We start from the raw sequence: 13,548 nt of genomic DNA, 5'->3' as shown, positions 1-13,548 counted from the left end.
TTTATATCAGCAAGAGTAGAAACAATGATACAACTACCCAATTGGATGTAACATTAGTAAACTTGTGATGTTATTCTGCTTTCTAAAATGTCAACTTTTGTCATAATATTTTTGTTTGGCCTCAACTTTTTCGTGTGTGTGTGTGTGTGTGTGTGTGTGTGTGTGTGTTGAGGGGAGTTGAAATAGAGGCTAGAATGTGGTTTTACTTATGTTTTACATTTATGTCAATTCCTTAAATCTCCATTACTGTATTTAAAAATAGCCCTATTGGAAGGACAATTTACAAATGCCAGAAGGCTCTATTGACTTTAGGAGCGTGTGGGTTAAATGTGCTTAGATGATTTTGAAGTTAGAAGATTTTATGATTTTTGTAGATATAATGTTACTGCATACAGTGTTACACATCTGAAGAACTACACCAATTATCTGGATGTTTAATTAATAATTAAACTATTGGTTCTATTCTGTAATGTACTTTAAGGGACAAGTATATTTTACTTACGTTATGTCACTGGATAGCACGTAGCCCAGTGGGAGGAATTTGTTTTTCTAAGCTAGATGCATGTATGTTCTCTTCTCATTGTTAGTAGCATTGCTATTGCCGTTGGCTGTTGGGGGCACTCATAGCTAGCTCTGACCTACTACTATATGAATGCTTTTGTGCAAATAATCTATGAGGAGCTGGAGGACAGTTAAATGGGAAGTACATGACTAGGTTAACAAAATGACCATCCTTTTTCTTCATACATCCCAAATAAGTTTGAACTCTTCAGCATGACACGCAAGTCTAATTATTGTTTGAGCTGTCATTACACTCCCAATTTCCTGATATTGCCTATCATTTTTTCCATCTCTCTCAAATAATACCCTCTATCCAATAAGCAATATTTCAACCCAATTTCTGAAGCACAGTATTCTCTCTGTGACTTCTGGGACTTTTTGGTCTTAATTTATGTAGTTTGCTGACATTTTCTTATCCCCAAACTTCCCTGAATGTACCTTCTCAAGCTGAGGAAGCCTGGGGATCTTTGTGGTGTGCTCACCCCTCAGGGTTTACCCTAGCAAATGCCTCATAACTCTGTGTCATCGTGTATGCCCCTCAAGGGAAGTCACTGTTTTGCTCCGCACCATATTTATGGATTCTGGCAAATGGAAGTAGGTGAATCAATGCATGCAAATTTATTCTTAACACTGAAAGAAAGAAGGCCAGCATTAAGTGTGTGTCTGACAGCGGGTGGATCATAAGCATATTATCTTCCAAAGTGCTACCTTAATAAGACAGGGCATTGGCTTGGAAAATAAATGCCTAGACATTTTTCTCTGTATACTGATTAAAATAGAGGTTGGCAAACTATGGCCTACAGTGAAATCATGTTTGTAAAATTTTTATTGGAACACAGTTTTCCCCCTTTTTTTTTTTTAACATATTGTCCATGGTTGCTTTTGTGTTAGGGTGACAGAGTTGAGTAATTGTGATAGAAATTAAAAAGTCTACAAAGCCTAAAATGTATTTACTATCTAACCCTTTACAGAAGAAGGTTGCCGGTTCCTGGAACAGAAGATATTGATACGTTATGCTCAATTTCCACAATGGGAAACTTTTATTTTTCATTGATTGAATATTTCAGTTTTAGGATACTTCTCTGCCGTATTTCATCACCAAGTGATTTTGTAAGCTGAGGTGTTCAGCTTCATAGTGCATTAATAATATATTGTTGTAAGATGTGCATTTTGAGATGAACACTTTGTCCTGTGACAGAGGTGAAACATAGCATTCAACATAAAATATGGGGCCTAAAAATGTCTGTCTAGTTTTAGATTAGACTGTAAAGTGGAAACTCTGCCTTGGTCAAAACAAAACTCAGGGGGTATGAAAAGAGTGGTTAAAACCTAAAAAGGAGAAACAGTTTCCCAAAACCCAAACGCAGAATTTAGCAGAAACACCTCTGCCAGTTTCCAGATCATTGCATTTACCATAATGTCATAAGACGGTAAGCTGCTGCCTAAAGCCACTTCATCTGTTCCTGGGTGTGTTCATTCGAGTAGGCCTGGCAGGGCTCTCAGAACCAACCTCATGGGCAGCAGTAGCTATGGGTGTGTCCCACAGGGCAACTGCTTTAATTCTGGGGTTTCCTCAGAGCTTGTATAAGCCCTTATCTTGTCCACCTAGAAGTAAGCCAAATCCCAGGGTTTGCTAGGTCCTTTCTTCTCAAAGTGTTGTCCACAGACAAGCAGAATAGATTTCTTTTAGGATCTTGTTACAAATGCAGAATCTCAGGTCCCACCTAGACTTACTTAAACGAATTTTTGTATTTTAGCAAGATCCCTGGGTAATTTATATGCATATTGAAATTCTCAACTGATACTCTCAGGAAGGATCAGTCACGGGTATGAGGTCAGCTGCACTGAGGGAAGTCATGAAACAGGAAGTATTTGTCTGACATCTTCCACACCAATATGCAGTGGTCCTCCTGTTCCACTATTAGGATATCTTTTTGTTACTCCTCTTTCCACATGCTAAGATACACATGCATACCTACACACACATACACCTACACGTCTGTCAATGCTTAACTCTCTTTCTATCCCAAAGGTCTTGATCTCAACAGCTATGGTCAGAAACCTACTTAATAAACAAATCTCTGTCAAGGGTGATGACAACCAAAATATTATCCACCCCAGGGGGTATTGTACTCAACTTTTGGATTAAAATAAGATAAAATATCTCCCACCCACTCCCCAAAACAAAACCCACGAAACCCAGCTCTTTAAATCTACCAAAAATAGACTCAGCATTGCCATGATTTTAGACATTTTGACAGGCTAGCAGGGCACGAATTTTTTTTTTTTTTTTTGCACTGTTGCCCAGGCTGGAGTGTAGTGGCATGATCATGGCTCACTGGAGCTTCAGACTCCTGGGCTCATGCAATCCTCCCACCTCAGCCTCCCAAGTAACAGGGGCTAATGACATGCATCTCCTTGCCTGGCTGATGTTTTGAATTTTTTAGTAGAGACAAAGTGTCACTATGTTGTCCAGGCTGATCTTGAACTTCTGCACTTAAGTAATCCTCCTGCTTCAGCCTCCCAAAGTTCTGGGATTACAGGCATGAGCCACCGTGCCTGGTCCATGTTTTCTATGAAAGACTTTTTTTCTTAGTGGTAGTTACTCTGGATCGTGGGAATTTTGCAGGTCCTGGTGCACAGATAGCTGCCTGAAGAGTCACTGATCACCCTAACCCTAATCCCATGCCCTTTCTGAGTTTTCTAGAATAGGGATCACTGAGCACTAGAGCTTCTTGGGAGACCAGGCATAGGTGGAGAAGGAATCACCTCAAAGGGCTGTTACTTCACAGTCTTCAACATTAATACCCTTTTCTGGAAACAAGAGGGAGCAAAGAGAGTAAAACTTCTTCCCTTTTCTCACTAAAACTTTTTCCTACTGTGTAATATTCTTAGCATTTCTCTAATGTAGCACTCAGGGATGGCAGATTTTTCTTCTGTGTCTTCATCTCAGTATCTTGTCTACAATAATAGCTTAGTAAGGCAATGACTCTTGCACCATACATCAGAAGTTTACTGCGGAGTTCACAAAGCGTCCAGCAGTACCATCACAGACAGAGAGCATGTGTGGAAGTAAGTGTTTAAGAGCTTGCAACAACAGGGAGACATAACACAGTGATGACATTGCTTTATAGAGCCTTGACTGCATCTTCTAAGTCGGTCACATAGATAGATGCCAGAATGGGATGAGAATGTAAGCTTTAATTTTGAGAAATTGAACTCCTCAAGATTGATTTTCTTTCATATTTGATCACAAAGGATAAAGACTCATTTGGCAATTTAAAATTAACCACCTGTTCAGAGCCCCAAATTATGCTAGATCAAGGTCTGCCTTATACAATTGGAATTATGGTATGTTTTCAGTATCAGAATCAGTGTTCTTCCTATTACCTAAAAAGGTATTCATTATTTTCAGATACTGAAATCAAGCACTGTTTTAGCATCAGAAAATATTAGTTTTACAGACACGGTTCTGCCTATAATGGGAAGAGGGTTCTCTTTTGGAATTTGAGCTTTTGGGGTCCTTTAGCTCACGTCCTTAGATTCTGCCAAAGCTACTGACAGATCTGTGTGAGAATCAGCTACCTGCACATTGTTCCAAGACTGCAGCCCTATGATGTCCAGCTTTCCAGGAAGGAGCTGACTTATTCCTGAGGGAATTAGGTGAAGTTGAGTAAGGCTATATATAAATATATCACAATTTCTGAATGATTAACTCCAAGTACACAGGTTGATGTGTTCATACATATACATATACATATACATATACATATACATATACATAGACACACAGGCAGGGCTACGGGAGTGATGCCAATGCCCCAGCATCAGAATCACACCTGCTTCTGAGTAGTGGGGATAGATTTGTGTTGGGCATACACTCTTCTTCATAACCAACCACTGCACTTGTGAAGGAACTGGACAGAACCCAAGATGCGGATTGGGCCCTTGGAACAAAGAAAAACTGTTTCCTTCTTAAATTATTCTGTGTTTTTATGAGTATGTTATAGATTATGATATCTCTGAAAATAGGATGTGGTTAAATAGATTAATGCTCCTATAGAGTTGTAATAATGATTTGCAAATATATTTACGTTTTATAAGATTACTGTTAAATATGAATATTTCATAGTTGTCATTACTTCTATTTTTCTTCGGGCATATCTGTTGTCACTGTATTTATTGAGGTATTAGTTCATCTTTTATGTAGTAAAATCTTCATTATTTCGTCTGGTTCAGGGTAGTAAATACTCCGGTTAGTCAAATGATATAATAACTACAGTAATCCTATATAACAATTTTCAAGTCATAAAAGTCTTCTATTAGCTAAATACTGTGCTTGAACCAAGGGATACTACAATTATTAAGATACAATCCCTATTTTTATGGTATTTTTATTGTACACATCTTATCCCTTCCTAAATATCAAAAGTATATATGTTGTACATAATGGAATGTTTCTAAGGATGCAGAAGGAATTTTAAAGTCTTTTAAATCTTTTTTGATCATCAGTATTAGTATTAATTTTCATTATGTGATGGATTAATAAAAATGCTAGCTAATTAAGAGTTAGATGAATTAAATTTGAACAAAAAATTTGCAGTATTCAGCAGAAATTCTTTGTGAAAACATGAATCAACTATTTTATTTTTATTTGAAGAATTCTTTTCACTGGAGTCCTACTTGTCAAAAATGTTTGATAATTTGAAATAGTTATGAGTTACATAGAAAGTTTTCTGAGATTAAAACGTTATGGATGTGATAAGCATTTTACTTGTTCCCACTAAAGATATTCTGAATTTATGGCAGTCTTGTCAAATGCTTGTTGAGCTTATTAAATAGACAACTCACCTAAGAGAAAAGTGATCTTTTCTGATGAGATGTTCCACACTTTATTTCCTGGGACTGGAGACACAGCCATACACCAAATGGTCAAGTTGTCTGATTGGGCTGGTTTATCACTATGTACCCTTGTTAAAACAGACTTCAGTTCCAGAAATCCATCTTTGCCTTTTGTCTCTTCATTAGTAATATATATTCCTGCCAGACAGATAAGAACATGGTTAGTCACTAACATTTTATGTAAGAGCCATACAATAATGCCAAGGCATGGCATGATCCATTTATGAATATGTAGAGTCTAAAGTGGTCAAATGGCAGCTTCTCTGCAGTGAGGGTCAATTTCAGCAGATCTGGAATTAAATTGAGCTGTTTGCTCAAGCTTCTACATGTCATCATATAAAACATATTGATCAATAGTGTTGCTTTGTTTGTGACCATGTGTCCAAAATGTTTTGAGGCAGATTATCCTAGCTCACCAGCATTGTTTGTTGACAACTGTGAGACTGATAATTTACACCTAGTCTAGGTTAGACCTTGGGAGAGCTCTGCTGTGGAATCTGGTTATGTTGCAGGAATATACCTAAGTGACCAGTAAAATATAAAGCAGTCTTGGTTGGGACTCTGTTTTGGACTACCCACTTCTGAGCTCTTCTTTGTATGTATCAGTAGTCTCTGAGCTGAGAGAGAAAGTGTGTCTGGCTATGGCCCTTAGAGAGGGAGGACGAAGGAGCTCATATCTGACTTCTCTGAACTCCTGGCTGTAAGTGTAGGATAGGATATGCTGCATATTGTAATATTTTTGTTACGTCGTCTCCTCTTCTTGAAATAAGCTGTAGATTTGTAAGCATTGCATTTTGGGTCCCATGAGTCTTCTTTACAAATCAAACTCTGTTTTAAACTGTTATGTTAGTACAACCTCCAAATAGCATAATAGGCAGCAGAAAATTAATGTAAAACCAACTCTCACTATATGTCAGAATTTTCTGGATTCTCACAGCTTTTTCACATTAAAGATTCTTAACACCAATTCTGATGTAATTATTTACTAAAGTAATAGCTAAATGCAGTTGTGTGCCGATGCAATTCTGACCACAAAATCTAGCCTCTAGTGTGGTGAAATCTGGGTGCTTTGCCTGTGCAGGGCTTATTTAACAGGATAATATATTTATAATAACCTTTTTTTTTTTTTGTGAGACGGGATTTCCCTCTTGTTGCCCAGGCTGGAGTGCAATGGCACGATCTTGGTTCACTGCAACATTCGCTTCCTGCATTCAAGCGATTCTCCTGCCTCAGCCTCCCAAGTAGCTGGTATTACACGTGTCCACCATCACACCCAACTAATTTTTTGTATTTTTAGTAGAGACGGGGTTTCACCATGTTAGTCAGGCTGATCTCGAACTCCTAACCTCAGGTGATCCACCTGCTTCGGCCTCCCAAAGTGCTGAGATAACAAGTGTGTGCCACGGTGCCTGGCCTATAATAACTTTTAACCTATATTTTTAGAATTGTATTCTGTCATTGTTGTGGGTGAATTGTTTTTTAAAAATAAACTAATAAAACCAATAACAATCTCAAAATGCATCAAGTGATCAATACACTCATTAACATAAGCTTTCAATTTTATCACTTAAAAATAAATTCAGAAAGAGGCCAGGCACGGTGGCTCACGCCTGTAATCCCAGCACTTTGGGAGGCCGAGGTGGGCGGATCACGAGGTCAGGAGATCAAGACCATCCTGGCTAACATGGTGAAACCCCGTCTCTACTGAAAATACAAAAAATCAGCTGGGCATGGTGGCAGGTGCCTGTAGTCCCAGCTACTCGGGAGGCTGAGGCAGGAGAATGGCATGAACCTGGGAGGTGGAGCTTGCAGTGAGCCAAGATTGCACCACTGCACTCCAGGCCTGGGCAACAGAGCAATACTCTGTCTCAAAAATAAAATAAAATAAAATAAAATAAAATAAAATAATTCAGAAAGAGTTGTGTGACTCAGTTGTTATTGAAGACAGATTGAACTTTGAGGAAAAATGACTCAGGAGAAAGGAGAATGGCTGTTGTTCAGGCAGGGACAGCCGAGATTATTCTGGTAGAGGCCGTCATGGTTACTACTTATAAAAACATGGCTTTGTGAATTATCACCTGAGCTTGTCTTGATGTGTGTTCCTCCTCCAGGAATTTTTAATCCTCCTGGGGAACATGTGCCTTGTCAAGGGGCCAACTCTTTTACATAGGCTTCCTCTAGTGCTTCACCAACACCTGCCTCAGATCCTCACATAAAAAGGTAGAAATTATTTATTGGCTGATGTAAAGCAGTGGTGCTAAGTTAATTGAACACATTGTATTGAAATAAGAAAGACATGGAAAAACAGGTAGCTATGTTATAAAGGCAGAAAACATTTTAATAAATATATGTAGACTTAAACTTTTTGTCCTCATCTAAGATATTCTTTTTACTGATAGTTAAATAAAATGTTTGGATGTTGTTTGTCTAAATCAATTGTATTTCTTTTATTCTGGAAAATGTTACATTCCACTCCCTTGGAAGAGCCAGATGAAGCATCAGAAAATGACATTTGGTAGGCAGAATGATGTTTTTCTTGGAATAAGAATCACTCTTAAGTGCCAAGATCAACTTGGGCAATGACAATTTCTGATGTCCTTTGTTTTCTTTCTTTTTGTACAGAACTTATTTCCATTGTTTAATTTCCTTACCTTCTTTTTCATCATGAAGAAAACTTCCATCTATAAACCATATGATATTTGCTTTGGGGAATACATTCTTTAGTAAGCAGGTAAATGTTCTCTGGGGTAAAGACAGAAAAAGGGTTATTTGCAAATTCCTAAGAAACCGGTACTCCTTACAACTTACTAACATTCATATAACATAAGTTGGTAAAAACGAGTTTCTCCATTTTTAGCTGAATAAATAGAAGGCAGTGTCTACTTTTAATATAGGTTGTGTTAGAACGTGCACTATAAATGGGTTATCTCCTATAGAGATATTATAAACTACCGACTATTCTCCTAGGTCAACTAAGGGTTAAAGATCTAGGACTATACTAATGTTCCAAGTCTGGATTTTGGGTTCTGTTAAAGAGAACTCTTAACTCTGTGTAGGCAGAATAAAATAATACTAAATGGAAACCAAAGAATAGAAAGAAAAAGCAAACAGAGTCAAGAGAAGAATAGTCTGTTAGGTTTAAAGCTCAAGGGGATCTACACGTTGTTTCTGTGTCCCAAGTAATGTACGACACTATTTGTAATAACCACAGAAACCAATTTATATAAATATCCTGCTTTTTACTTGTGAAGCATTTTACTAATTTTTAAAAAAATTTTATTGGATTAATCTTGAGGATAGGTAGGGCATGCCTTATTTTTGCCATTTGATAGATGGAAAAATCAAGGCACCCAGTGGTTCAAGGAAGTGGAAAATAGTTAATGGCACAATTAGAAACGATGTCTCGTTAATCTCAGTCCAACATATTTTTTAATAAAAACTGTATTGAAATAAAAACATGAAAGAAGTTGCTATGTTATGAAAGCAGAGAACTTAGATGCAGGGCTAGTTATGTTTTATTTTCAATGCTATGTTTGTTCTTTGGGGGATGATACTTTCTTTAACAGTCTGGTGAAAACATCCAGTGAGAATTATTGGATTCCCATTGTTTTATCTGAGACTCTTCAAAATTATAATTCCATTTATAATTACTTGTTTTCTCATCAAGAGATGTATATATTTTACATATGACGAGCCCGAGTTCTTAGTTCCCAGATATTTTCCACAGTTAATGAATATGCTAGTTAACATGTAAAGAACAATTAAATGTATGTGATGATTTGGGTGTCAATCCACAGACTAGTTACTCCTAAGAAGTCTGGGCCTATAGAGCTGAGAAACCACACTCAAGAATGCTAAGTAACATTTTCTTAGTGAAATCCTACAGAAGTTTACCATTTCTCAGTACATTGCTACCGAAATCCCAAAGAAACAAGAGAATTTCAGAGGGGGTTGTCTAGCATATCCAAGATGCTGGGTGACAAACACTGTAGCTCCCAATATTCCCATCCATTCAACACTTGCCTTTCCAGATAATGGGGATACATACATGGACCAGAGATGCTATTCTCTCCACTAAAAAATTAAAAGCAAAACCAGATCCTCTAAAATACATTCTTATTAAGTAAAGGAGAGTGTTCAGTTTAATTTAATAGATGCCAAAGATTGATTTTTATCTCCAGTTGGTCCAGGAAGAGATAAAAAGGTATAGGAGGTAAAACGTTTTTTTTAAAAAAGAGAAAGATACAAAGGTTTACATTAATCCAGTGACATTAACCATTCTCATGATTCATTTCCTTTATCTTTAGTTAACCCACCAAAGATGACGATATGGTAATATCAGGAGTAGGTGCGGGTGTTATTATTTTATGAAGGCAACTGGCTCACTGAAGAACTCTTTTGTTAACTTCTAAAAATGTTGAAAAGATTTGACTTTCGTGAATTCTCTAGATTCAGATTTTCAGAAATGGTTCAAATTTCAAATATTCTATACTCTCTCTAGACTTTGTGTTCCAAGATTTGGTTTAGAAATGTGGTTCATGTTCTAAAACTCCTACCAGTTTCATTCCTATTTTGAATCTTTTTCCCCCATTTTTTTTTCTATTTTAACTTAACCGTCAACCTCTACGTATTTTCTGCTGTGCCATTTCTTTTTCTTTTCTTTCTTTTTTTAAATTTTTATATATTTATTTTATTTATTTTTTTTTGAGACAGAGTCTCCCTCTGTCGCCCAGGCTGGAGTGCAGTGGCATGATCTCAGCTCACTGCAACCTCCACTTCCCGGGTTCAAGTGATTCTCTTGCTTCAGGCTCCCGAGTTGCTGGGATTACAGGCATGCACCACCACACCTGGCTAATTTTTGCATTTGTAGTAGAGACGAGGTTTCACAATGTTGGCTGGCCACGAACTCCGGACCTCAAGTGATCCACCTGCCTCGGCCTCCCAAAGTGCTGGGATTACAGGCATGAGCCATGGCGCCTGGCCTGCTATGCCATTTCTATCTTTTCTTTTATAACACAAAGTTTTTTTTTCTTCTATTGACATCTTCTTTAGAGTCTTCCTATCTCCTCTTGGTAGGCTTTCCTTTTCAATCTAAATATGTATACACACACATATATTATGCATATTATATATAATGTATGTTTATATATAATCTATATGTGTACACACATTTCATATTTCAGTCTTTCCCATTCTTCTTCCTTCAAATCACTTGCTTTACTTGAGAGGCTAGGTAATCTAGTCTTCAAAAAAGAGAACTAAGACTTGTAGGTGCTTGACTTACTGTATTGCTGCTTGACATATGCCAGGAACATCCTTTTCTTGGTAGTGGAGGGGGTGGAGAAAAGGTTTGCATCTGTGTCTAAGTGTTGCAGAAAAATCCGACAGGCACAGACACACCTTCTTGAAAACAATGCTGCCCTAGAAGTGGGAGGAAACCAGAACTGGAGGTGCCCTCCTTCTGGGGGTAGGAGTCAGCTAATAGCCATCCAAGGTGTGCAGGAGTGCTTTCACTCTGCGCAGGAAAGATCAGAGAGAAGTCCAGAGCCTTGCCTGCTTGTAAGTACCCACTTGTGGCTAGGGGGGAATTTCCTAACTGTTCAGGGTTGCAAAGCTTGATTAAATAATGCTCTTATTAATTTAAGAAATGACCCAAGAAAGGAGAGAGAAGTCGGGCTGTTTTTAAATGCAACATGATTTTCCATTTACTTATTTATCTTTAAAATGAGTTAAAGAGCAAAACACCTGGAGTCCGGTGCTTCAGGAAGGTCTTATTGGCTGTTGGCTTTGCAGGTGTTCGTGCTGGAGAAGGAGTATGGTGAGCTGCTGGCTAAGGACAGCCAGGCAACATCATGTTTGTGAAGATGTGCTCCATCTTCCCCTCTGTGCATCCCAGCTCCTCCTGCTGAAACAGCTGAGCTTGCTTTTTGGATTTCTTAGACTCCTGGCCTCCGAGAGACGCCTCTAAGGACAAACTGACCTTGCATTGGGAACTTTATTATCCAGATCCTCATAGGCTTTGTCTACTCTGGATTGCTTGTTGCAACAGTTTTTTAGGAAGCATGATTGTCTCCTACACCAGCATCTGCCTGTGTTTGCTTTTACCTGCTCTGAGCAAGACCCAGTGAGGCCGTAGCCCTGTTGGTCCTGAAAAGCCTGAAACCTGAGGCTGTTTCTCTTGCCTCCAAAATGCATTTATAGGCAATAAGAAGCACAGAAACAGTGGAAACAAGCAGGAGGAGAAAAAAGAAAACCTAAAATTTTCAATATTCAAAAATACCTGTCGTGGTGGTTGATGCAGAGAACACTGAGTTCATCAAAGAGCTTTGTAATTGTTGGACAGAGAACACCTTTGCTACAGAACTGATATGTTGTGTCTTTCTGGCCTAGTCAAGGAAGGATAAGTAAGTATCTGGGGCATGGAAGGAATGCACTCTTGGGTCGTTTTGCTTGTATCTGACTCACCCCTGACTCTCCAGTGAAGCAGAAAGGAAGAAACCTCACACCACCCAGGTGTGGCCAGACTTTGGCCATTATTGTGAATCCGCAAGAGTTACCACGGGCCCTTCCCAAACATATATTCAATCTTGTGGTTCAAATAAGCTTTTGGCTCACATCTAGCCACATCATAAAGAACGCTGTAGAAGAGGTGACATGATGAGGCGGGAAGAGGAGGAAGAGGAGGGAGCCATGATGAAGGCAAAAGGGGACTTGGAGATGAAGGAAGAGGAAGAGATTAGTGAGACAGGAGAACTGGTTGGCCCTTTTGTGAGTGCTATGCCCACTCCAACGCCCCACAACAAGGGCACTCGGTTCTCTGAGGCATGGGAGTATTTCCACCTAGCCCCTGCTCGTGCTGGGCACCATCCCAACCAATATGCCACCTGCCGCCTGTGTGGCAGGCAGGTGAGCCGTGGCCCTGGGGTCAATGTGGGCACCACAGCACTGTGGAAGCATCTGAAAAGTATGCACAGAGAGGAGCTGGAGAAGAGTGGCCATGGTCAGGCTGGGCAGCGCCAGGATCCAAGGCCCCACGGGCCCCAGCTCCCCACGGGCATTGAGGGTGACTGGGGTAGGCTCCTGGAGCAGGTGGGCACAATGGCCTTGTGGGCCAGCCAAAGGGAAAAGGAGGTGCTTAGGAGAGAAATGGCAGTGGAATGGCGGGAGAGGGCTGTGGAAAAAAGGGAGCGAGCCCTGGAGGAGGTGGAAAGGGCCATCCTGGAGATGAAGTGGAAGGTGAGGGCTGAGAAGGAGGTATGCCAGCAGGAGAAAGAGTTGCCGGCAGCAGTACATGCCTTCCATTTTGTTTAAATTGGGCTTGGAGAATCTATTCTGAAAACATTGACTCTAGACTTGTACAAAAGAGCCACTTTAGTTTCAACTCAAATGTAAAGCAAAGTAGTTTAGTGACATTTTGCTTTTATGTGAAATAGTGCACAGTATGAGTTAATCTGAGCAGGTCTGAATTGACCAGATGCTTCTCTATGAGGTTACTAGAGCTCTGCTGACCCTTGGCCAAAACTCTAAAATGTACCTATTAAAGATAAATGCTGTTACCAAAGTAAAACTCTGTGAGTTGTTTCAGGGCAGAATGTACCAGCCAGTCAGCATTGTTTACCAAAATAATCAGATTTTTGCCTAGCACTCGGTTTTGGTGGAGCTGAAGATTTTGAGGGCTGAGGCTGGTTAAGTAGCTGGAATGTGCCTATGTGACCAGCTCACTTGCAGACACCCTGCAGGAAGCAGAGCTTAATCTTCCTGGGACTGAGGTCTTAGCACATGTACTGGTGGTGCTTCCAGACAACCAGTATGAATACAAAGCTTGTTCTGTGTGACCCAGCAAGTGGAAGGACAAAGAATTGTGAGCCTCAGATCTTTGGATCCTTGCAATGCGTATCTTTCTCCTGTTATTGCTGCGATGTATTTTCTTGCTTATATTAAAGCTGTTTCATCAGTATAATCTGAGTCCTGTGCATCTTTTTAACAATCTAATGCTTAAACTAATTAATGTGTAATTAGCACAGAGAAATGACAAACCTCTCAACTTACTTGGTTTAAACATTCAGTATAGAGTATATGAAACTT

General features: G+C 39.3%; 2 protein-coding genes across 4 annotated transcripts in view; one reads left to right on the top strand and one right to left on the bottom strand.

Moving 5' to 3' along the window:
• CD96 (CD96 molecule) overlaps window positions 1-13,548 on the bottom strand; it is a 108,849-nt gene that overhangs the window by 45,161 nt on the left and 50,140 nt on the right. For all 3 annotated transcript variants that reach the window (XR_004182047.1, XM_031662999.1, XM_031663000.1), the window contains exons 6-7: window positions 8,115-8,205; window positions 5,413-5,601 (exon numbers count right to left, since the gene is read on the bottom strand). Coding sequence is in view for 2 of the 3 variants with exons in the window: in XM_031662999.1 (XP_031518859.1) it covers window positions 5,413-5,601; window positions 8,115-8,205 (280 nt within the window). In the remaining variant the exon portion in view is untranslated. The remainder of the gene's footprint in view (window positions 1-5,412; window positions 5,602-8,114; window positions 8,206-13,548) is intronic.
• On the top strand, window positions 10,826-13,423 carry ZBED2 (zinc finger BED-type containing 2). The gene is made up of 2 exons (XM_003918610.5): window positions 10,826-11,022; window positions 11,257-13,423. The coding sequence occupies exon 2, from the start codon at window positions 12,118-12,120 to the stop codon at window positions 12,772-12,774; it is 657 nt and encodes a 218-aa protein (XP_003918659.1). The 5' UTR covers window positions 10,826-11,022; window positions 11,257-12,117; the 3' UTR covers window positions 12,775-13,423.

The sequence above is a fragment of the Papio anubis genome, chromosome 2 (assembly GCF_008728515.1).
Source record: "Papio anubis isolate 15944 chromosome 2, Panubis1.0, whole genome shotgun sequence".
Taxonomy (NCBI): Eukaryota; Metazoa; Chordata; class Mammalia; order Primates; family Cercopithecidae; genus Papio; species Papio anubis.
The sequence above is the reverse complement of the archived record's forward strand: the minus strand, read 5'-3'. Positions and strand labels throughout refer to the sequence as shown.